We start from the raw sequence: 26,334 nt of genomic DNA, 5'->3' as shown, positions 1-26,334 counted from the left end.
TTCAGCAACTCAAATCATCTTAAAACTTGGATCAGGTAAGCGAGAAAGACATCATGTCTAACAGCAAAAAAAGCTGTAGATTGCTTAACGTGGCTCTATCGACACAGAAAGGAAAACATTCAACATACATAGGTGAATTCCTGCTTAACACCACTACAGAATGGGAACTATTCTTATTTCATATTTATCTTCTCAAAGGAACAGCAAAGCTGGATTGCAGACTCAGAATTAGATAAGACTTCACATTATTTCTTGGACCCAAAGTTAAAATCCTCACCCTAGGAAAAAACCCCTAGCCTCCTGCTTTCCAGAAGCACTTTAAGGTAGCTGCTCACAGGTTCAGTTGTTTCCACAGGGGGTCAGAGATAAGCTGCTCCCGAGACAGAGCAGAGCAAGCAGAGTGGAGAGAGGAGCTCTACACAGTAGGCTCTCACCTTAAAGAACACGTTATAATAACTGCCGTTAATGGAAAGCAGCTGCTTCAAAATAACCAAAGCATGAAGAGGAGGGCCTTTTGGAAGTGTATCAAGTTCGCCTTGGTGTACCTTTGGAACTGAAAGATTCTACAGAGGACATTATCTGAGCAAGCATGAAGAAGGGTATTTTATAATAAACTTAGAAATACAGGGCCATCGGTAAGAATTCTTCAGTTTTTATTCATCAGTACCAGGGTGAAAATGTCAGGCATTAAACTGTCCTCCCTGGAATGAGGGGCATCATACCAAGCTTTTCTACAGATGGCCAAATTCTCAGAACCACCTGACTCTCTAACTATTCTGACTGCCAGATGCCATGCATCAGAAATGGGAGTGGGTATAACGTACAGGTACGTTCCTGTGTTGTATCCACAAATAGGAACTATGTCTGAAACTTTTTGTGTGAGTGTGTACATATGGATAGCAAGTCTTCTTCTGATTGTGTCATTAACCTTAGGTGTATTTAATAAAACAGAGTTCCTGAATTTCAGAGTTCAGAACTAGAGTCTGGAGTGTAGAGACCAGCTGATGATACGGCAAACTTTCTAAGTCTGATGTCCTGTTGTTCATAGAATGTTCAAACGCTGACCTCGACACTGCAAAACCTGAAACATTCTGAATGTCATGCCAGAACTCAAGATGTTCAGACTTCACAACATTTCAGGTTCTGAATGTTCAACTTGTATTGTTGTTCCTGGCTCCCAATACAGAGTTCACAAAGCCCTTGAATAGGAATCATGGAGGCCAAGGCACGATTAGAAGGCTGAACTTCCATTCAGCAGCTCTCCTCCCCAACCACATCGGAGAAAAGAGAAAGGCTAAGGCTAGGGACTACACTAATTACCAGCCAACCGTGATTTAAACAATTCTGCCTATGTTATGGAACCTCCATGAACCTTGGAGTTTGGAGAGCTTCCCAGATGGTGAAAGCTTCTGTGGGGCAAGAGGGTACAACATTTCCTTTCAATTGCGGTAGCCAGACCGTTGACATTTAATATAATGGTCAATAGGGTTAGGTCTAAATTGACCATCTTTCAGCTTATTTATTTGTCCTGTTTATCCTTTGCTTCCAGTCCCACAATTCTCCATTTTTCCTACCACTAAGCCCCACATTCTCACCTCTCAATTTCTTTCTTTTCTAAGATTTATTTTATGCATATGTGTGTTTTGCCTGCATGCATGTATGTGCATCCAATATATGTCTGGTGTCCATGGAGGTTAGAAGAGGGCTCTGGTTACCCTGGAACTGGACTTACAGGCAGTTGTAAGCCACCACCACGTGGGTGCTGGGAATGAACTCTGGTCCTGGAAGAGGAGCAGCAGTGATCTTTAACTACAGAGCCATCTCTCCAGCCCCCTGTATCTTTCTTGGCTCCTTAGCAACAACTAGCTTTGTTACTCTTTTGGTTTTGCCAGGATTTATACAACACAGTTACAATGTGTGATTTTCCTTCCTTCCTTCCTTCCTTCCTTCCTTCCTTCCTTCCTTCCTTCCTTCCTTCCTTCCTTTTCTTTCTTTCTAAATAGATTTATTTATATATTTATGTATATGATATTTTTCTGCATGTATGTCTACATGCCAGAAGAGGCCATTGGCTTGCAAGGAACTACATTTATAGACAGTTATGAACTGCCATGTGGGTGCTGGGAATTGAACTCAGGACCTCTGGAAGAGAAGCTGGTGCTCTTAACTACTGAGCCATCTCTTCAGCTCCATGATTTTCTACTGATACTATTCTACTCTATGTAGAGCACAAAACCTTATACATTTTCTTTTTTCCTTCCTGCTTGAACATGTCTTCTAACTCTTCCTCAGTACTCACCTTCAGATGTTCCTGGAAAAGTCTTTGTCACTGTAGTTCTTGATGATATATTTACTGGGCATTCAATTCTAGGTTAACTGTTCTTTCTTCAATACTTCAGACCCCCCTCCCTTCCTCTTTCTATATCCACCCTCCCTCCTTTCTTCCCTCTCTCTTTAAAGACAGCACCAGGGTCTTCAAGTCTATTTACATAGGTCCCACATGAAGATAGATAGCCGTATGATCTTTTTTTTAATGCTTTATTTAAATTACATCTTGCTGTTTTATGCGTGTTTAGTTTTGGGTAGTTTTATTGCTATCTCTTCAAATTCACTGAGTTTTCTTTTAAAGAAATTGTCAGTTTATTTTTCTTGTGTGTGCCTGTGCCAAGGTGCACATGTGGGCACTGGAGGACATCTCTGTGGAGTCCTTTATCTCCTTTCACACCAGGACTGGGCAGCAAACACCTTTCCTAGCTGAGCCATTTCAAACCCACTCATCTTTCTTCTTCAGGGTCTAATATACTGTTAATTCTATTGACTGCATTTTTCTTTCCTATTTTTTATGTTTGTAAGTTCAATTATAAGTCATTTAAAAGTCTTCAAGGTATTTATTAAACATGTACAATTTTTCCTCTAGCTTTTGGAATATATAAAATAAAATGTCAATAATTGCCTTAATGATCTGGTCTGTGCCTTTTTGGATGACTGAATTCAAGGTCTTGTTTGTAAGCTTGTTGATGGATGTCATGCACTCTGACTTTTACCTCTGAATGCTGGATATTCTATAAAAGCTTTTGAACTTTTCCTCATGTGGTATTAGGCCATTTAGAGACCTTTGACCCTTTCCAGAAGTGCTTTTCAGGTTTGTTCAAGAGGACAAGGAGGGCTAATCGTTTTCCGTACTGCTGCAGGTCCTTGTTAGTGCTCTCTCTGGTGCTCCTGAGGTCTCCAGTCTGGATGCAGAATTCAGGCTCTGTGTGACCTAACTGAGCACCAGCACTGTGCCCTCCTCCCCTTTGGGGGTGGTAGTCCTTGCCCAACCTACAGTGGTTTCCTTCTGTACATGTCTGAGCAGTATACCTGATGTCTGAACCAGATCCTCCAAAGATCCCAGGAATTCTTTTCATGCAGCCTTCTCTTTTCTTCCTCTCTGTCCTCTGGAGGTCTGTCTCAGTCCTTTCTAATTCTCATCCATGGACGGCCCTGGGACACTGGCTTCTAATGTGGCCACTCTCTTTACTTTGCCCCATTTCTTCTGAGGTGTGGGGGATGGAATGTAGCCTTGCACACACTGAGCTAGCCCTCTGCCACTGCTACATCCCAGCTCATCTCACCTCTTCTTGTATTTCAGGGATCTTTGCTTCTTCCTTACTGATATTCACTATCTTAAAAACACTGTCGTTTAATACTTCTTGTCCCTTCTCTTCCCACATGTCTGTTTATTTAAAATGGCCACACTGTAGCCTTACTGTGTACGGTCACAATTTACTAAACCAACTTTTATTAGCCACTAGTAGAACTCATATCTGTAGAAATATACTCGAAAGGTAAATCTGAGTTGTCGAGTTTTGGAGTAATCAGGTGTGAACATTTAACATTTTGAGAGCTCTGTCCAATTGCCCACTCAAAACTATCTTATACTCCAGGCAACAGTGTTCCCCTAAATCCCTGCAAACACTCCTTACTAACGATATTTCAAAGTGCCAGACTTAGAGCTGGAAAACCATATTTCATTTCTCTGATCTAAATCACATACTGGAACTAAATATTTTTCTTAAGATTTGAAACGAAGTGTTTGTTCTGAGATCCTTGCTAACTTTTTAAATTTCTTCTTTGTATGGTGTCATTATTTACAATAGTATCTTTTGTTATGCTAATGCATGGCTTCATTAATATATGGAACTGTATTGGGATTACTTTACAAACTTCTTTATAATTACTCTAATTTCTTCTATTTTAAAATTATAAAATTATGTGTCTGCATGTGTGACCATGTATGGTATGTGTCTATGAGTGCAGGAGCCCATGAAGGCCAGTGGCATCAGATGCCCCGGAAGTTGGAATTACAGGTGATGGTGAGCTGCCTGATATAGGTGCTGAGAACCAAACTCAGGTTCTCTGGAAGAGCAGCAAATGTCTAAACTGCTGAGCCATTTCTCCATCCCCTCCAAATCTAGTTTTTAAAGTAGCAATGACACTTGTGTAAAAGGCAGTAAATAATAAAGAGCAGACTGGTAGTTGATATGGGAACCCCTCTGTATGCTGTGAATATATTTTATTACTATTGTCTAATATAGAAGCTGCTTTGGCCTATAGCAGGGCAAAATAAGCCCAGGTTGGAAATCTGATATGTAGAGAGAGTAGGCAAAGTCAAAGAGATGCCATGTAGCTGCCAAGGGAGAAATACGCCAAAACCTTACCAGTAAGCCACAGCCTTGTGGCGATACATAGATTAATAGAAATGGGTTAATTTAAGATGTAAGAGCTAGCTAGAAATATGCTTGATCCATCAGCCAAATAGTGTTAATTATTATAATTAATACAGCTTCTGTGTGGTTATTTGGGTACGGGCAGCCAGGACGTAAAAGAACAGGTATTTGCTGTGAAGGACACACATATAGTAAAGTACAAATCCCATACCTCAATGAAGCACACAACTTGTTTAAAAAAGAAATGCTGATCAAGCTGGGCATGGTGGCACACATCTGAAGACAGCACCGGAGAGGCAGAAGCAGGGAGATCAGGAAGGAGTTCAAGCCTACCCTTGCCTACATAGTGATTCTGAGGCCAGCCTTGGCTATTTAAGATCTCTCAAAAATAAAAAATAAAAAGTAGTTATGCAAGACTACACCTTTCCCTCAGGAAGGCTTCACTAGCCTAACTCTAAGATGGTCATGTCAGTCTTTTCAACATATCTTCAGCACAGGTGGGCAGAGCTCACTGGGCTGCACCCAGCTACATGGGAATACAAGTTTTCACTGCAGCCCATGTGTGTTTGCTCGCAGTCAAGACAAACTTTTAAGAACATCTTACCTTCCGGACATGACAGGAAAAGAGGACGTTCATATATTTGTCTTTACGTTTTAGTTCATTAGCGACTGGCATGAAGGTGCCCGAGGTCTGGGGTGTATCTGGCTTCTGAAAGAACAAAGAACAGGAGAGTTCTTCACTGTACGTGCTAAGGAAATGGCTCAGTATATGGCGTTAGAACTACACCTAGAGTTTCACAGCACTCCTTTTACCCTCTCACCCAGATGTTAGACTCACAAAGGGTGTTACCATAGCAAAGGTCCCATTAAAAACTTTAAATCAGGCAACAAGAGAGAAGATGAAATAGAGCATTGGAAATAATATAAATAAAAAGGCTGCTGAAGCCGGGTCTTGTGACACACACTTTTTTAATCTCAGCACTCAGGAGGAAGAGGCAGGCGGATCTCTGTTGAGTCTGAGACCAGTCTGGTATACATAGTAAATTACAGGACAGTCAGAGCTATGTAGAAAGACCATGTCTTAAAAAATAAATGGCTGCTGAATAATTCAAGGAAAGGTTGAGGAGGTCAAGGGTCAGGTTACAGACTATGCTAATCTATGTGGCTATAACCCTCTTCTAAGCAGATGATACATCAAGTATTATACATTTAAAAGCAACAAAAATCTTTTAATTTAACACCTCTCAGAGAAACTATTTAGTTTCTTAAAACATCTCTCTGTAAAGTATTGATTTTGTTTTACAGTGCTGGGGCTGGAACCCCGGCCTCGAGCATCCAAGCCTCCTTTCTGTAGATTCTTAGGGAAACATTCTTTGCAGAGTTGCATGAATTCACATTGTTCACCTGGACTTACCGAAGCAAGATAGTTGCCTTCCCAGGCCCTCTGGAGCCCAAGGTCTGCTCTTTGACCTTTCAACATTTCCACGGCTGCAACCTTTGCCCTGACTTGGGAAAGGTCTGAAGCAGGTATCGTCTTGATGAGTAGGGATGCTCTCCATCTATAAGCAAATAAGCAAGATGTAGAGGCCTTAGACACTCATTCACTCCCCAAGAGTTCAAGCTGTCATTAAGAAGCATGAAATAACTTACATTATGCTAAAAAATGTAAAGATGATTACAAAATATATACAGAAGTTGACAAAACTGTTTTCTGTAGATAGAAATTTTGTAACCACATTATTGTCTGTGTGCTTTGAAGTGACTAGAACTCAGTGGCTTCTGGCTTTTACAATACTAGTTGGGCACAAAACAACCAGATATCCTAAATACCTTCAAGTCTCAAACTTCCCGAGTACCACTCAACCAACAAGATCTGGGAAAAACTGACGGCCTCAACAGTCTAAAAATCACACTTCTAGTCCCAAGTATTTTCAATACAGGACACTCAACCTCTGTCAATTGTAGGTCACAGAAATGTGGATTCATCATTCATCTAACTGTATCCTAGGCACCAAGAAAGTCCAGGTCCTGCTCTATGTAGGGGACACACTGAAAAGCAAATCAATTCAAGGTACTTTCTTCCAGGTGCTTTAAGGAGTAACGGACAATAAAAAATACATGTGGGTGTGTGAAGGGGACTGGAAACCTACTATGGAAGGGAACATGGAAAGAGGGCAGAGAGGCCTCGGAAGGAAGGCATGGGTATGGTGGTGTTTACATGGGTGGCTATGAAGGGTCTTTTGGCAAGGATAGATGCCAGACATATGAACAGTTGAGCAGGAGCATACCAGCAGGGACCACAGTAGTGGAAGGGCTCTGAGACAGGGCCTGCTTGGTGAGTTATGGGGAAGTCTGGGATCCTGAGAAGCTGAAGCAGCATGGGTAGGGAAAGGAAGAGAAAGGTTTGAGGGCGATCTAGGGTTAAATGAATCCACAGAGTCACAAGGGCATCATCAGGACTCTGATCTCTACTCTTCATGAGGTGAGGCACCCCTGAATGGTTCTGCACAGAGACCGGATGACCTGACACATATAGGATCACTGTCATTGCTGTAGGCTAGGGTTCAGAAGATCTGTTAGGAGGTTACTTCGATAAAACACACAGCAGAGGAATGTGACTCAGGTCAGGGAGCTGGGGATGGAGGCAAAGGCAAGGGTTGATCTAGATGTATTCTGGTGGAAGGCCAATGGTATTTGTGGATGGATTGGATTGTTGGGACAGAGCAAGTTTAAGGATGCCTCTAGTGTTTTTGTTTTGGGCATTGGCATCTGCAAACATAAACCAAGAATATTCCTGGTTGAGAAGAATAATAGAAGGAATTTTATGCTCTTAGCAGCAACCTGCCTCACATGACATGTCTGTTCTCTTTTTCTGCCATGGTAGTGCCAATCAAGGAGGCTAAAAGCACAATGAACTGTCTTTAATTGAATGAATAATCAAGGTCAACGGTTCTTAAACTATGTTCCTATGGAATACTAGAGTAAGCTGCAACTAAAATAAAAATGTACACTTAAATAAGCGACTAATAGAAGAATAAGAGAAAACCTATACAGCTATGAGAACAGGAAATGTCAACACAGTGGCTGTGAAGACGGGCAGACATGAAGCAGGTTCCGTTCCGTGTGGACCACTGTGCTCAATACAGGGAGATGAACTTGCAGGGATAGGTTTTATGGCAAGACCCAGAAGACGTTGAGACCTGAGTGGCAGGGCTGGGAGCAAAGGCAGGAGTTGATGGTTGTAGTGAGTTCATGGCTGTTGGAGTCAGCCAACCAAGGTAGGTTACAAAACACTAAGAAAACACACAGGCCCAGCCCTACAGTGAGAGCTGTGCCCCGTGTCCCACTACCTCCCGCCCCTACTTGAGCATTTATGGCCTACCAGTGCTCATATGAGGCAGACTGCTCTGAGGTCTTTGACAAGAGGCTAGAAGAGTAATAGCCGTCAAAGTTAAGAACAATGGTGACAGGCAACAGGCAGACCCTCCAGCACTAAGCGGTTTGCTCAACAAGGGCTCCAGTGGGCCAGAGAGCTACAGACGGCACCGCTGGTGGGAGAGACTTTAATCTGACTGCTGCTCTCTTTCTTACCATGTGTCTGGCCAACCTGTCTCTGCTTTACTTCCCACAGTGGCCCAAGACAAGACTCACACCTGACTAGAGACCCTCAGCACAGAAGCACACTTGAGTTTCAGGCATTTGACCTGTTCAGCCATGGTGAGAGTCATCTGGCTTATTATTCTTGTCATACAAACCACAATACATAACTTCAGGTAGGCAGCCATAAAGACCACTTGCCTAATGACAGGAAAGGGCCAAAACTGGGCACAAAGCAGGCTCAGCCACAAAAAGTTACTGTGAGGAAAGGAATTATCCTAACACAACTAGAAAGAACAAGGCTTGAAGGCACATGCCCACAGATCAGTACTTAGGAGGCAAAGGCAGGAGGATCAGAAGATCAAGGTCATCCTTCGCTACATAATGGAGTTTAAGGATAGTTCAGGTTATATGAGACTCTCTCTCAAAACAAACAAAAAAACAAACAAAGCACTGAAAACAAAATAATACAATTAGCACATAGGGAGATTCTAGAAACTCACAACAAGCCCAACAATAACACTGGAATCCCTTAACACCTATCTCACAGAATCCCACAGAACAAAACATTCAAAATCAGGGGTTCATAAACTACAGCTTGTTTCAAATCTGGCTCAAGGTCTGTTTTTATTCTGCTTGTGAGCTCAGAGAAGTCTTTACATTTTTACACGTTTAACAAAACAAAGACTATGTGAGAGACCATATGTAGCCTGCATAGCCTAAAATACTACAGGCCCTTTACAGAAAAGGTTTGCCTGACTAGAAGAATACAAATGGCAAGATTCATTCGGAAGAGGGGGAGGAGAAAAAACAGTATTTTTATGTATTCATCAACTATGACCCGTTTGAGGAGGCTGGGACTGTCATTCCCATTCTTTCCCATTGTCACTGTGTCCCTGGAAGCCTGGTTAGTACCTGCAAAACACCAGGTGTTCAGTAAATATTTGCTGGATGAGCAAATTTAATTATATACAAATTAACCAGTTCCAGACTTAAAGTAAAACATCAAAATCTAAAAAAGAGGCCTTCTTAGGCCAGGGTACAATGTGAAATTAATCACTATCATTTGCAGTCATCACAAATATTAAACAGGGGGTATAAACTGGTGTGGCTGCTATGGAAATCAGTGTGGAAGTTTTCCAAAACAGAACTACCAGATGAACTAGCTGCATCACACCTGGGCATACACCCAAAGGACTCCACATCTGATTACAGAGATACTTGCATATCCACGTTCAGTGCTTACAACAGCACCAGGAAATGGAATCTACCTAGGTGCCCAACAACTCGTGAATACTGAAGATGTAGTATGTACACACACACACACACACACACCAGAATTTTATTCAACTATAAAGAAAAATGAAATTATGAAATCTGTGAGAAAATGGATGGAACTGGAAAATATCACACCAAGTGAGAGAACACAGACTCAGAAAGGCAAACGTCCATGTTCTTTTTTCATATCTGGATCCTAATTTCAAATTCTTAGATTTATGTATTTAACAAGGCGTGTCCATAGAGGTCAGGAAGCCAGAAAAGACTATGGTGGGGAGACTTTACTGGGGAGAGGGGAGAAGGAGAATCCATAAGACATGAAAGAAGAGGGGCACGCTGGGGGCAAAAGGTTTGGATGAAAGTACCCCGTAGGTGTAGAAACGCTACGCACAGAGGGCACGCATTAGTAAGTGGTACTTCAGTGCCAGGTATGGGATACCTCCCCATGAGTTCTCCAACAAGGGGATTCCAGCCCTCCCTACTGATAACATAGGCTATTGCTGTTTCTCAAGGTTGCCCACCATAAGTAGTTGGTGACCCTGCTGCTGAAGACCCTGTATACACTGGTTGCTGAACATAGAGAAATGAGCTCGGAACTGACTGGGAAACTTCCTCCCTGATGGCTAGCTTTTACAGTGCTAGGAGGTGCTATGCAGGCCACTGGGGGAGAAAAGACATCAACGGTCTTACCCCGTGGGGGAACCTCCATGCTACAATACTATCTGCCAGGCAAGATGTGCCCACTAAACCACTGGCATTGATTATCACGGAGGCAACCAATACCTTTCTGACTAGATTTGAGGCAGTCTCCACAGGAGAGAGTTTATGAGTACCACTGTAAAGTTGGTCAAAAGCCTGTGGCTGGGGAGGTAATAGGCCCCAGAGGGGAACTGACTATTGTTGTTTCTCTAAATGGTCATGCTGTCAAATTGCTTTCTAAATATACGTTTATACTTATAGATTTGTGCTGCTTTCAACTTCAGTCAGAGAAGTTTCTTTTTGCAGTGGGCAGTGGCTAATGCAGATATTTATAACTGGCCAAGGTATAAAAATAAGTGACATTGAATGCTCAGCCCTAACTAGGACGTCTACACTACTCCCTCCCCAAAGGCTCAGGGAACACTATGGAAGAAGGGGTGGAAAGAACGTAGGAGCTGAAGGATGAGGAGGAGTGTTGTGACATATTGTGTTCTGGACATGAGAGGGCCGTTGTATTTATGAACTTGAACCTGCACAGGATCAAGCCAGTCAAAATTCTATCGTGGATGAGAAAGGGGTCATGAGGCCCTACCCTTAGGTAAGGAGCTATTGGCAGTTGATGGCTGCAACACATAAATCATGACGCACACCTGGAAACCCATCACTTGGAAATGAGAGGCAGGAAGAGCAGATGGTAAAGGTAAGCCTTAACTATATAGCAAGTTAAAGGCTACCCTGTGACATATGAGGTATTCTCTCTCATTCATATTCTCTCTCTCTCTCTCTCTCTCTCTCTCTCTCTCTCTCTCTCACACACACACACACACACAGAGTTAACTAATATTTTCCCCCAAAGTTACTTTCAGTGTTGTATCTGACAACTGAGAGTTGTTTCCTTTACTTTCACTAATTTTATATTGTTTGTCCTCTTTATATCCTCCCTTTGTGGCACTGAGGACTTAATTACTGAATTTAGACCTTGTGCATGCTAGGCAAGCACTCTACCATCTAACCATGTCCTTAATTCTCCTTTTATCTTTCCAGGCAGGGTCTAACTTACCCAAGAACTTGAGATCCTCCTACTCCAACCTCCTAAGTAGTTACGGCTGTGGGCCTGCACCAACAGTTCTGCATTTTTATGGTTTTTATAAAGTACAAATAAGATGCATATTCATGAGTCTCCTGTCATGTGACTTCTCTATCTTTCCAAACAGTCTATTAATGAAGATGGAAGTCTGATTCGGCATACAATTAAAAGTAGTTCTTCTACATTCAGAATATCAAGTAGTATATTTTAAAAGCAATTATATCACATGACTACATTTGGGATCTGTTAGTTTGGCTAATGTCCCCAGATGATCATAGTTAAGACAGCACTAGATATCAGCAGTACTTCACATCTGTATCCTTGAGCTCAACTGGCTGCAGATGGTTAGTAGAGTTGTGTCAACAATGGCTGCAACTCTGATGAACACCGGTAGAGATTTTCGGTCTTATTACTCCCTAAACAACACAGCAATAACAACCATATACAGAATAATTAGGTTGTATTATGTATAGAAGTGCAGATATGGTTAAAGAATACAGGTTCTACTAAAGTGCTACAACATGGACAGGCATGTTTCACATGCCTTTAAGTCCAGCACTTGGGAGGCAGGAGCAGGTGAATCTCTGTGAGCTTGAAGTCAGCCTGGTTTATATAGGAAAATACAGGACAGCCAGAATTACATAACAGAGACAGCCTATCTCAAAAAAAAAAAAGAAAAAAAGAAAAAGAAAAAAGAAAGAAAGTATGAAAGCATCCTATGTTGGAAGCTTGAGAATCTAGTGTCTACAGGGGGCCTGGAGAATTCTCTGAAGACACTGCAGGGGCAACTGTCTCTGCTGCATGCATGCTGTCAAGAAACAAGCTCAAAATGAGGAGGAAGGGCTTAGGCAAAGACACTCTTAGATTCAGGGCAGGTCATAAAAAAAAATCAGTTGAGAAGGTCCAAATGTTTCCCTGAGTATTTATTTAAGAAAAAAAAGAAGCATGGCTTAAAATAGTTGTTCTCTCCCTTCGCTGCACTTTCAAGCCACCGGGGAACTGTTAAAGGCCTGGGCCCCATGCTCAGGTCCATCAAACAGAGTGGACCTACGGCATCAGGGCTTCAGGAGCTCCTGAGTCTAAGGCACAGCTGGACTGAGCTGCGGCTCTCATAGGATCAATGCGACTTGCTAGTTTGAGGTATGTGTGTTGCTTTTAAGAAAGTTATTTATGTTTTTTGCTAATGACAGGAAGTGGGGGATAGCATGCTGGTAGTTTATCTTAAATGTGGCTTAGATCCAGGAGTTGTGGCATGCTGCTCTGAAGTGCTACAGGAAAAACACGTTGGCAGTTCCATTACTTTGAGAGGTAAGCAGATGCCCTTTGAAAACAAAATCAATCAAACACAAGATAGAAGGAGAGGTAAATGTCACAGCAGCAAAGATCCGAGCCAATGCCAAGGCCGAGGATTTGGGAGTGTGCCACTGCACAGGAATGTGGCACTTGCCAAGTTTTTACCTATTGAAAATCGACTGCAGGGCCTCCTCAAAGCGGCGCAGGACTTTTGGTGGGGTGGGCCACTTCACATGCTTCCCGTAGTCTCTCATGGTCTTGACCCCGTGGAAGCGTCTGGATACCTCGTCGATGTACGACTTCACTTTATAGCGCCGGTAGTACCTGATTATTGTCAGAGCTGCCTTGGTCCTCTTGTACCGCATTCGGGCCAGGGTGCCACGCCACACCTTCAAGACAGAGAAAGAAAACCGAAAATGTTGCTGGCTGACTGAGTAGAGTAGTAGGTGACTTTGGCATTACAGATGGTTCCTCCGCGTAACCAGCTGGGCTGGCAACCTGCTTGGTGAATGAAACAAAGACAAAGTCTGTTGATTCCACCTACCGCCAATAGATGGCGCTGGGAATCATGGTCAAACTACCCGCCTCTCCCCAACCAGGACCTAGCCGCTCATAATTCTACAGAGAAGTGTGTGTGGTATTTAAGGCAGTTTTAACTTTATTGTCACGAAATGGAGAAAACCAAAATGCAAGTATCTGTAGATAGATAAATATTTTGGGAAAGCTGAAGTCAAGTAAGATGAGTCAGAGCCAAGCGCCATACGCATCTCCAGTGCTTCAGGAAACGGAGCTTTACACAGATCACACTCACCGGTGCTAAGTGGAACGCCACTTTGGGTTTGCAACCGGATTTACTTACGCAAAGCCTACGCTCCCACCCTCTCTAGGCATGAGATAAAGTCCTGAGAATTTAATATATTCCAGGGGGAAAGGGCCAGAGAGATCATCAATATCATATGAAGTTTTCTTGTTTATTTCAGCAACTCGGAAGTTGATCAGGCAATATATAAAAGCCCAAGCATCAAATCAGAGATACTTATTTCTCCCCTAAGATCCTGTATCCAGGTACTCCTATTTTGTCTTGAGTAAATATAATCTCTTGAGCAAAGCTGAATTTGATGTAATCTTTGACCAAGGGCTTTTACCCTATACAGTCTCTCAACCACCAAATCTGCTTTCTTCCCTACTGTTTCCCTTTTCTGTTCTTGTCTGCTGCAGAGTCTTTGTGATCTCAAATGACTACCCACTTTTTCTGCTACACACTACCCCCGGTCACTGCTCTGCTTTACCACCCAGTCCTGTCCTTGGGCTACTTGTCTTATTCCCCTCCTCGTCCCTGACCCGAAAGGGACAATGGTTTCAACCCTGAATTTAAAACCTACTAGTGTGTGTTCTCCAGTCTCTCTCAGGTTTCCTGCATTTCTTCTTGAATCCCCATCTGTGCTCCCCAAATTCTCCTAAGACACCTTTGCACCGGTTCTTTTGTTTAGTTGTTTTGAGTCCGTCTTCCTGCAGACTCAGTGTTCGCCGTGTGCTGGTAGTGTTCTCCCTCTGCAGCCCGTGGCACTGTGCGCACACGCAGATTGGTTTGCATACCACATGGGAGGAGGTTATCAAAGGAGCCCGATGGGTCAAGAAAAACCGCAATACATAAGGGAAACATGGTGTGTGAGCAGCGTGTGATGGGAATCTAGAGTTCATGTATCAACAGCGCTGGAAGACAACGAGGCGATGAAAACCATCTCATTCTCTCACGTGGTGTCGGCACAGCAGCCCTTTTTAGTCTCTGCGGCTCCTTCCTGTAGCTGAATGTGCTGTACAGATGGCTGTGCTACTCCCCCACCCAAGTGCTAAAATAAAGGCCCCTTCTTTGGTATCTTGAGAAACCAAAGGAACACAATTAGAGGGTGGAAGTGTGTGATTCAATTTCTTAGACAAAACTAAAGTTTCATACTGTTTGTGGCTTTGCTTTTCAGAGGGGAGAAATTAATGTTCTCTTGGTGCCCATTCTCCATACAAAGTCAATCTTTTAATTTCCAAGAAGTATTTTATAAAGCTTTTTCTTAAACAGTTTTGGTTAGATTCTTTAAAAACATTCCAGGAGTGCTCTTTTTAAGGATAGTCTTTAAGGTCATTTGTGTTGTTCGTTTATCTAGGATTTGGATTGTCAAAAAAAAAATAGTGTAAAAATGCTTAGATTAAAAGACAGTAGCCCTTTCCCTGACACCTGCCCTTACTTCTCTACCTTACATGCTCATTCTCCATAAACTATTTTAACTGCTGCTTCTGGGACCCATTGTCATATCTGCAGATCACATACACATACTGTCCTGTTCCAGTTGTGGGAACTCTCTCAGCACCACTCATACTTCTGGGACCCATTGTCACATCTGCAGATCACATACACATACTGTCCTGTTCCAGTTGTGGGAACTCTCTCGGCACCACTCATACTTCTGGGACCCATTGTCATATCTGCAGATCACATACACATACTGTCCTGTTCCAGTTGTGGGAACTCTCTCGGCACCACTCATACTTCTGGGACCCATTGTCATATCTGCAGATCACATACACATACTGTCCTGTTCCAGTTGTGGGAACTCTCTCAGCACCACTCATACTTCTGGGACCCATTGTCATATCTGCAGATCACATACACATACTGTCCTGTTCCAGTTGTGGGAACTCTCTCAGCACCACTCATACTTCTGGCATCTCAACAGCTGTCATATCAGTGTTTTCTACATATACCACCCACTGAATAATTCACACACATGTATTGCATTATATTATGTATGACATATAAAATGGACTTATAAAATAGACAAGGGAGTATGGTTATTCTCTCATTCCCTCATAAATTTGCTTTTACTCAGTTCAGAATTATGGGTAAAATTTCTAAAACCTCTGATTTAACTTTTTAGTACATCTTGTGTTAACTTTTACCAAATGCTATCATAGGCCCATCAAGTGACCAACGATGGTCTTTTCCGACTGGTAGGCTCATCTACAGAATCTTTTTCTTGGGGTATTCCCTGAGACCCGCTCCTTTGGCTGTTGCACAGGTCCGGTCCTGAGGCTTTACAAACCACTCTTCATACTGGCTTACTGATGCTTGAGCTTCTGTCTTTCTCTGTCTTGGCTCCCTTCTCTGCAGTAGTTTCCACATGGCTGCTAGGTTTCTCTTTATTATCCTTGGAAGTATAAAGCAGTTGCTTAAAATGTCTACTTCTTGGGGTGCAGGGGCAGAGTAGCTGGCAGTGCACTCTGGGCACAGACTGACCAAAGCCGGGGCACTCACAACAGCTGAGCAGACATGAGCAAGTCTCTTCTGCACTGTAGACTTCTTATCTGTAAGACTGGGTGGCAATGGTGTTTACCTCCTCAGTGCTGTGAGGGTGAATAGAGACAGGGAGACAGTGCCTGGTCTCTGTTGGAGCTTGCTGAGCACAGCTGCTAGGACTGCTTCAAAGTCTATTCTTTCACTGGTGGGCTGCATGACTTTTTTCCCCCCTGTAAATGCAGATGTTTTTGCTTCTGTCACATGTCAATGTGACCTGAAAACTCTTCAGTGAATGTAAGACATTCATTTGTCCACACTCAAATAGTGCTGCTCTATTGGGTGTTACAAGATGGATTGCACCCAGAATTTGCATTCTGTACCCAGTTTTCTAGTTACCCAGCAAGGACAGAAAGGGAGTCTTGGTTTTGGGCCACTGTTGGTATAGTCTTTTGTAACTTTTCAGAAATAAACACTTTACTAAGTCGGGAGATATGTGGCCAGTGACTTGATATTCATTTTTCATATCTAGAGAGCATTTCTTGGTTCAGTAACAATAACTGCTAGTAGATCCCACTTCTGGATACCAGAGGTAGGGAAGACGGAAAGCCCTGACAACTCTTCTCGACTGGGGAAGAAAGGCTCTCACCAGAGGGCTGGGTGTTCTAAGTTCTCCTTGGCTCTGCTTTAATAGTGAATGCTGACCCTTTCAAAGCAGCCATGACTTTTCAGAATGCCCCCTGCACGTCTCCATGCTCTATTTTTCTTTTTGAAAAATTATTGATTTTTTTGGTGCCCTTTTCCAGTTGGGTCCAAGTTTTCTTTTTTTTTGGATGACACTTATGTAAGTTTATAATACGAAGTTGTACCTGTTTGGCTTCAGAGTTGAGGACACATTCTTTAGGACTCCTTGGAGAAAGTAGCTCATGCATTTTCCCTCATAATTATAGTATGACATTTACTTGGAAAGTGTATTGTTCCTGCTTTGCAAACACAACATCTCATTAAGACTGTCCCATGGGGGAAAAAGACTGTTTCATGAACACTTATGTGTCTGTGTGGAGGAGTTGCTGCTGACTTTCCCTCCAAGGGTTAGCAGTATGAAAATTATGGTGTAGGCCAGGTGTGGTGGTGCAGACCTTTATTCTCAGCACCTTTAGAGGCAGAGGCAGGCGAATCTCTGCTTTTGAGGTGCTCTACAGAATAAGTTCCAGGACAGTCAGGGTTACACAGAGAAATCCCGTATCAAAACAAACAAACAAACAAAAAACCAAAAAGACAAAAAAGATTAAAGTATAATAGTTTTCCATTTTTCATCTCTGTTTAAAGCTGCACAAACTTTTTTATTAATTTTAGAAAAAAATTAGATTTATTCATTTTATGTTTGCCTGCATTTGACCTGCAAGTGTGTACACCACATGTGTGCTTGGTGCCCTTGGAGGTCAGAAGAGGGTGCCAGGTACACAAGACCTGGAGTGACAGATGTTGCAAACCACCATGTTGGTGCTGGGAATTGAACCTGGGTCCTCTGCAAGAGCAAGAAGTGTTCTTTACTGCTGAGCCACTTCTCCAGCTCTACTGTTGGTTTGTTCAAGTGTCACATGAAGTTTATCTCTGTAGAGGACTGCTTGATGACAGAATTTAGAAAGCAGAAGATTAAATGTTAAATTCCATAATCAAATGCTTACTACTTGTTTGCACATGCCTGAAAGGTTCAAACTACAAGGGCACCCCACTGAAAGCATTCTTTGTTTATCCTTTTGATGGGGTCTGATGTCGTTCAGGCTGGTCTCAGGCTTGTCTCAAATCCCCTATGCAACCAAGGACGGGCTTCTACCTTCCAAGCACTGGGATTACAGATATGGACTACTACATGCCCAGTTAAAAGCATTTTAACGGGTGGTGGTGTTATGCCCAGCTGCATATTAATATTTTAAAAATGAGATCCTGCCTCAAAATAAAACAAAGAAGCAATCAAAAAGGAAAAAAAAACCAAGATGTTTTGGAAGGAAGTTTTAATCCCATGGAAATAGAATAAAAAGCATCCCACAAATTAGCTAAATTTATAGCAAGTTTTATTATATGTGTACAATATATGTGTCAGGCAACTGATTCTCCCTAAATGTGGGATTTGAGAGGTCAGCCCTGAACATAGGAGAAGTGGGGTTTTTATAGTCCCCAAACTGAAAGACTAGGGGACTTCCAAGAGAATTTTGGTTACATAGAAACTTGGCAGAACATCTTAGCAGAGTGATGGTCAGGGTATTACGTATGGAAAATGTCAAGTTCAGTTTCTTCTCTTCTCTCATCACTGTCCAGCACACTGTGTGCTGTTCCAGCACACCTGCTGGAACGCTGCTCAGGCTCTAGAAGAGCCTCTAGAAGCCAGGCTCTACCAGGCAAGATATCTTTGTCTTTGTTTGTGGTTGTCTCTCACTGCTATGACAATTCCAAGGATGCTGCAGTCACTCAGGAAGGAGCTCATCCTTGCTCGTAGAAGGTTCCATTGCAGGCACATTGTTCCTATTTCACACACAGCATCTCACTTTTCTTTACCATATGACTTTTAGGGTTTCTATCCACCCTGCTCTTATATTGCACCTGTTATGTTTATATGTATACCCTTTCTTCCATTTTCTTGGGACTCAGTGTTTGGTGCCAGAGCATTCCCTGGGTGTTTGGGAATTTTGGCTATCTAGACCAAAGACAGCACAATTGGAAGATCTGTTCATGAGCTTTGTGGATGGTGAACTTCCCTACAGTGGCTGGGGACTAGCCATTTGTGAGGGATTCTGGAATGTAAATATGGCCAAGCGCTTTTCTCTTTGCTTCTAGGTTTCCCTGAGTGAGGGAGAGCTGGGAAAGTGTGTTTGTTTTCACTGTCTACCCTTTCATTCAATACCCTTGAATACAGTATTGTGTCTTTCTCCTGAGTCTGTGTCCCCAAGGCCAGGACATGTCTGAGTCACTGTCTTCAGACAGTAAACCGGGTGCTATCTGTGAGATGAGATTGAGGGAGTCACCAGTTTTTTTGTGTCTGAAAGGAGCCCTGGTGGTCCTTTCTTTACTCAGCTTTTTACTAGTCTCTTTCTTCGGTTGTCTCTCTCACTCTCCTGTAGAGAAGACGCCTGGTCCCTCCCACAGCTCCGGGAGATGAAATGGCAGCTTTTGTCATGAAATGGCAGACTCTTGAGTTTCTTCACCTTCTTGGAGGAGTTACCACTGGTTCACTTCCAAAGCTGTTCCTGTCTCTTGTCTGCTGTCATGGGCACTATGGCTCTGCCTGTCCCAGTGGCTTTATTTAGGTTCGGAACTACCCTGCCGTTTCAGGGGAGTGGACAGCAGATATAAGTGCGATCTCTACCTTTAGCCAGGGGCTTCACAGAATCACATCTGGATTCTGCCTTTTCCTTTGGCTCACATTTCCTCAGTAGTCAGGCATCTCAAAGCAACATCTGGCACTCATTACAGGTCAATTATGAACCTTTGCTTTAGTTTCAGAAGAGGCCAGCTTTCCTCATGTGTTCTGTTTTTATTTTTATTTTAGCTGTCATGGGCACTGGGCCTTTCTGTCTTATGGTTAGTACAAATCACTACCTCAGACCTTTCTAGTGTTCTCTGAAGTGGGTATTCTCTTGGTTTCCACAACTAGAATTCTTCAAAATTAAACTTCCTAGGCCATCCATACTTAGGGACAATTTTTAGAGGGCCTTTCTCCATTTCTAGACTCAAATGCCCATCTAGTTCCTTTGACAGGTTATATCTGTCAAAGAACGGTAGTGGTAGTGGTTAAGAGGGTGTATTTAAGTACCAGGTTGAATTTGAGCAAACTGTAAAACACATATAATTCACTGTTGATACTCATATACTCCACCCAACTTACAGTGTGACAGCTGTATCCAATTTGGCCTCTTCTAGGCTTTTTAGGAAGGATTTTTTTTTTAAAAAAAAGACTTATTTTATTTATTATGTATACACTGTTCTGTCTGCATACACCTCCATGCCAGAAAAGGGCACCAGATCTCATTTCAGATGGTTGTGAGTCACGAAGTGTTTACTGGGAATTGAACTTAGGACATCTGAAGGGCAGCCAATGCTCCCCCTCAAGCCATCTCTCCAGCCCTAGGAAGGACTTTAAAAATGAATGTTCTGGTTGTCACAGGAGGAAGTGGGTTTCGCAGCGGCATTTTCACACATATAACAGAGTTATGCCTCGTTCCTGCCCCTCCTCCACTTCCTTCCTCTAGCTCCTCCGAGGATTACCTCCTCCCCTTGGTAGACCCTTTCCTGCTTTCACGTGCATCTATGCTATTGTTCTCCCAGGAGTTATTTTAAAGCAAGGCTCAAAGTCAGAAAAATATTCCCCTTTTCCTAAAATATCTCTTTGAGGAACAAAATTAATAAAGACCCAGTGTGCTATTTTAAGACATTTTTTTTATCAGATTGGCAGGTTAGTATGTATCAAATAAAGTCTAGTGGGTATAATTTATGTTTTTAGTATAATTCCTGAAACAAAGTCCCTCAACATTATATATAAACTAATAATATTCAAAGATGACTGATGGGAAATCAAAAAAGCAACGAGTTAACTAGATCTTCAGTCAATAAACAAACATAAAGCAATTTTAAAAAAGGACACACAGAGAAAAAAGCTCATGTGAGTGGCTATTATTATAAGTTGTCCTGATGAACCAAACTTTTGTCACGGGGTAGAGTGGGGTGGGAGGAGGTCTGCCTGGTAGAACATAATTTAGAAATGACTGGAGCTGTAGAGACAGTTAAGAGCATGGGGTGTTCTTCCAGAGGACCTGGGTTCAATTACCAGCACCCACACAGCAGATCACAGCTGTCTTTAACTCCAGATATAATACATGCAGGCAAAACACCAACACATGTGAAATAAAAAGAGGTAATTTTTTTTTTAAAAGAAACAACCATCATGGGCCGGAGATAGAGATGGCTCAGTGGGTTAAGTGACATTCAAGCATGAGGAGCCAAGTGTGAATCCCTGCAATCCATGTGAAGCCAGTGCTCCTACAGAGATGGAAGGCAGATACAGGGGAATCCTGGGCATTTGCAAACTAGCTAGCTTGGTACAGAGCAGGAAAGAGAGAGAGAGAGAGAGAGAGAGAGAGAGAGAGAGAGAGAGAGAGAGAGAGAGAGAGAGACCCTGTTTCAAACAAGGTGAAAGGCAAAGAGGAAGTTATTCCATGACTTCCACATATGTGGCATGGTATGTGCACCAACACACACACACTGAGAAATTAAAAAAAAAAGTCTGTCCTTGAGTCGCTGTAACTGAGTCTGGAACTTTATCTGAGGCAGGAACCTCTGTTTTGGACTTGTATATTTCAAGTACAGCCTTGCTCAGATCTCTTAGCTGACACTTGTGTGCAGACCGTGGCTGCTCACTTTGTTTTCGACTTGTATATTTCAAGTACAGCCTTGCTCAGATCTCTGAGCTCACACTCGTGTGCAGACCACGGCTGCTCACTAATGACTCCAGCGTGGGAACCACAGGACCTGAAAATCTCCTTGCAGTTCTAACCCGAGGGAGCACTGACCTTTTAGTCACTTACTACTAGGGGTATATCTCAACATTAGCCCTATTAAAACTAAACTGCGGTCATTTTGCAGACAAAAGAGAACAAAATTGCCTCAGTTAACAGACTTAGTAATTCTGAGGAACTGATATCAGGCCTCAATCTTGTTCAAAAGGAAATACTCTGTGGAGCTGTATTGAAGTGACTGCTTGCTTTTGTTTGGTTTAGTTTCTTTAAAGCTAAGGTACAAAACTGATAGCTCACCTCTACACTCTTTCGGGTTAAGACTACCTCTACACTGGTGTTTTGGTCAAGTCTTATGAATCTGAGGTTTTACAAAGTGGTGTTGTGGGATGTTTCAATTTTGTCTTCCTTTAAAAAAAATTACCTACTACACCTTTGCATCAGATCCCTACAAATGTTCTCAGTTTTGAATCGTTTCCTAGATACTTAAAAAAACCCAGAACCAGCCAAAGGTACATCTATCTTTTGTAGAGTCCCCATATGAAATTCTGAAACAGGCTTTTTTTCAATGTTCCTTTAAAACAGAGTTTAATATTCATTAAGTTTGGAAAAGCTGGATACCGGAACTCCTTTTTTGGAAATTTACAACTCACATTAGCATATTAGATGCCCTGAGATGTTCTAGATACATAAGCCTCTCACATACATTATATAACATTTGTATTTTTAACATATATTGACTAAAGACATTTCTGTATATATAGACACCTCATTTTTAACACAATCAGGATGTGCCTCTCTAAAACATGGTACTTTGGCACAGGGAAAGAAACCAAGAAAAGCAAATTCGGGAAGGCTCTCTGCCCTCCACCACCTGCTTGGAAGTAGGTACTAAGTTTTTCCAATGAGAAAGAGACCCTCCTTCTTCCAGGAAGACAAGAATACTCAAGGCTCTCTACTCAGAGGGCTTGCATCACGACTTCTTATCTTCCGCTCCCTCCTCTAGCTCTCGCTGCCTCACTGCCTGTCCAGGCACTGCCCTGTGACCCCAAGGCCCCCTTCTCTTGCCTAGTGCACACTGTGTCGCCCTTTGCTGAGGCGGTGCCACCTCCTCATTGAATCACTTCTCAATTTAGGGTTCTCACTACTTTCTTTCTATGAAGCTCCTATGCATATAAAATATTAGTATCACTAAAAATTGTGTGCTTTTCTTCTGCTAATTTGCTCATTGATCTTACAGGCTTCAGCAGCTAGACGACGATGGGTGGAGGGGGAAAGTTATCCCTCCTTTACAATTTCCAAAGAATCATATATTTTATTTATTTATTTATTTACCTTTTTAGAAAACACTGAATTAAAACAAAGACAATTATTCAAAGAATGAAATAAAGACTAGTTATACCAGAAAATGGACCAAGCATACTAAAAAAAGATACACTTTCTCTAATTGAGTAAATGCTTACAAAACTATACCAACATTGTCCAATTTTTATAGCTGTATTATAGCTATGGAAGAGAATGTCTTTGTTTTTAGGAAACATGATGAAGTATTATGGCAATGGACACATAATATGTGGAATTCCCTTTAAATAGCCAAGTGTGTATGTACACAAAAAAAATCTGAATCTAGCTCTGCCTCTGTGAGCATCTTCATAGACATACACAGAGACCTAAGAACAAGCATGGCAAAGTAAATATAAAAACTTTTTTAACATTTGGGGCAGCTAGGTAAAAGGTATATGCACAGGAATTGTTTATATTAACCTTGTAAGTTTTCTATAAATCTATAACCACCTCAAAATAAAACAAATTAAGATTTTTAAGTGACAGAGGAGAAATAGGATATATTCTAACAAAATTTCCATAAGTAAAAATGGTCTTTACATGTGTGTATGTTACACACACACACACAGAGAGAGAGAGAGGGGGGGGGGGAGAGAGAGAGAAAGAGAGAGAGGGGGGGGGGAGAGAGAGGCAAAAACCCGCTTGCCTCTTCTGAAGAGCAGCGGGGAGAGAGTGACCTTAAATTTCCTATCAGTGGAGCATCTCACTCATCGAACCAGAGTCCTTTATATAACAACTTAACTGGGTTCATCAGCTGGAGGACTGGGGGAACGGGAGAGTACCAGGCATGTGCTGGATGCTATATAAGGTGATTTACACATGCTATCTCGTTTAATTCTCTTAGTGGTCTAAATAGACAGATGTTTTGAATGATGTGCACCAGATCTCACAGCAAATCCCGAAACTGTATCATAGCGTCTCCCAAAGGAGCCACACTGGAAGCAAGTGCAGTGTACATAGAGCAGTGCTTATCACTTCATTTTCTCTCTGAGCTTTCTGTCACAATCAAATACAGCCCAGTCTACATTCTTCCTGTGAAGGCAGACTTCTACGGCACAAACAGAACTTTCGTGGTGCAGCTTTCATGAGCAGAGGTACAGGGCTGTGGTAAAGAGAGATGGAAAGGAATCTACACACCGCAGCTAAGGCACTTACCAAAAGGTAGAGCACGGTTTGTGGACAAGCTATATGCCTCAAGAGTTCTGGCTTAGCTCATGGCTATGAAGGGAAATGTTGTGACTTATGGCTGTCTCCACTGTGTGATGGACTGTGTGGAATTAGAGTCAGGGCTTCCATAAGAGAGTGAAACTGCTCTTTGGAAAATGGCTCTGATGGATGAAAATATATGATTTAAATTTTGGCAATATAAAGAGAGTAGACTAAATGATAGCTAAGCTATTTTCACTTAGCACTCATAAAAAAAGTTAACTAAAATTAACTATGAACATCATGGGGGAAAATCATGGTATTTGAAATTAGTAATTATTTTTACTTTTTAGCATATTAGTCCAACGGAGATACTAAATATTCATAAACAATAATTCATTTTTAATGGGAAAAAGAACAAACAACATTTACTATATGCCTAAAGGCATGAGTGTTAGACTCCAGCAATAATAATAATTATCTTTTAGGCAACTTAAGTTTCCACATCTAAATATCAGTTAATATTTCTATTGCTGTATTAGTTGGAAAATACTTTGTATCATTATAAAACACTGCCATTTAGATTATTTTCTCCTTCATTTTTTGACTTGTAAAATATGGTAGCTAGAGATGTGCCTAAAACCTATGGATGTCTTTTTCATTCTATAAGCCATTGTCAAATGCCTGTGGTACAGTGACTTCTTGAGGGAGCAGAAAGGGAAGATGAGACACCTGTGTATTCCTGTATTCCTGAGGATACTAGAAACAACCAACTCCTTAAAAAAAGTAAGATCTGAGCCAGCAGGCTACGGCAGTGCCTGGTCATGTTTACTAAGTAAGACATTATCCTCAGTAATAGGGACATAAAATCAGGCCAGTGTCCATAACAGAGGAACATCCACAGAAAATGCAGTGTATACACACCATGGAATTTTCTTCAGTCATGGAGAATGAGACGATCTCATTGGTAGGAAAGCTGATGGAACTGGGGATCACACACTAAATGAAATAATACCATGTCTTTCTCATATGAGGATCCTCTCTCTCTCTCTCTCTCTCTCTCTCTCTCTCTCTCTCTCTCTCTCTCTCACACACACACACACACACACACACACACACACACTGTGGATATAGAAGGGGTCTATTTGAGAATAGAGGAAAACTAGTAGGGAGGAGGATAGGAGGGAGAAATGGTGAGTGTGGCCAAACACACAATACATTTGATTAACTGTTATTAGAAGCCCACTTCCCAACTCTACCTCTTTTTCAAGACAGTCTCACTATGTAGGTCTGGTTGCCCTAGAACTCAGAGTCTGCTTGCCTCTGCCTTCTGAGTATTGCAATTAATTGCCATGCCTGACCTTTCATTATTATTGCTTTTTCTTAAAAACCTCTTTAACTGGGTCATTCTTGTGGATTCCTGGGAATTTCTCCCTAACCCCATAATGGCTCCCTCTATCAAGATATCTCTTTCATTGCTCTCCCACTCTGTCCCTCAACCAATTTGACCTTCTCGAGTCCTCACGTTCCCATCCCTTCTACCCCCATCTCCCAGTTTACCCAGGAGATCTTAACTATTTCACCTTCCTGAGCCCTCTCCATGTGTGGTGTCCCTCTTAGGGTCCTCCTTTCTACCTAGCTTCTCTGAGGCTCTGGATAGTGGAGAGGGTGCCTGAACAGACCTTCCCCTATAATCAGATTAGTGACTACCCTAATTGTCATCACAGAATCCACATCCAGTAACTGATGGAAGCAGATGCAGTGACTGGGCTGAGCTCCTGGAGTTCAGCTGAGAAGAGTAAGGAGTGATCACAAGGGGTGGTAGATCAAGATCATAATGGGGAAAACCACAGAGACAGCTGACCCAAGTTAGTGGGAGCTCATGGACTCTGGACTGACAGCTGGGGGAACCTGCATGAGATTGAACTAGACCCTCTGAATGTGGGTGATAGTTATGTGGCTTGATCTGTTGTAGGGGAGGCACCGCCAGTAGGTCCAGGATTTATCCTGGGTACATGAGCTGGCTTTCTGGAGCTCATTTGCTATGGTGAGATACCTTGATCAGCTCAGGGGGAGAGGGGTTTGATCCTACCTCAACTTGGTATGCCAGACTTCGTTGACTCCTCAAGGGAGGCCTTAACCCCTCTGAGGAATGGATAGGGGGTAGGGTTGGGGGGGAGGTAGAAGAATGGGAGAAGGAGATGGTATGTAGAATGAAAAAAATTTAAAAATTTAAATTAAAAAAAATTGAGATAAAAACAAAACAAAAACACTGTAAAAGGCTCCAGCGATATAAAGTGTTCAGTACTTCAGAGCAAGATTGCTGCTCGGAAGTCCAGCACTGCTCAGGTGGACAGCTCCCTGACTGGTTCTACCCTTGTAATCTTACAC

The 26,334-nt window shown here is 42.2% G+C and overlaps 1 protein-coding gene across 1 annotated transcript in view; it reads right to left on the bottom strand.

The window, feature by feature from the left end:
- The window catches only part of Myo1d (myosin ID), a 293,048-nt gene that overhangs the window by 104,346 nt on the left and 162,368 nt on the right, over positions 1 to 26,334 (bottom strand). Inside the window, exons 17-19 of the mRNA XM_075991410.1 lie at positions 12,829 to 13,052; positions 6,124 to 6,268; positions 5,314 to 5,418 (exon numbers count right to left, since the gene is read on the bottom strand). Coding sequence (XP_075847525.1) covers positions 5,314 to 5,418; positions 6,124 to 6,268; positions 12,829 to 13,052 — 474 coding nt within the window. The remainder of the gene's footprint in view (positions 1 to 5,313; positions 5,419 to 6,123; positions 6,269 to 12,828; positions 13,053 to 26,334) is intronic.

This window comes from Microtus pennsylvanicus, chromosome 11 (assembly GCF_037038515.1).
Source record: "Microtus pennsylvanicus isolate mMicPen1 chromosome 11, mMicPen1.hap1, whole genome shotgun sequence".
NCBI lineage: Eukaryota > Metazoa > Chordata > Mammalia > Rodentia > Cricetidae > Microtus > Microtus pennsylvanicus.
Note: the sequence above shows the minus strand (reverse complement) of the source record. Positions and strands in the feature narration are given on the sequence as shown.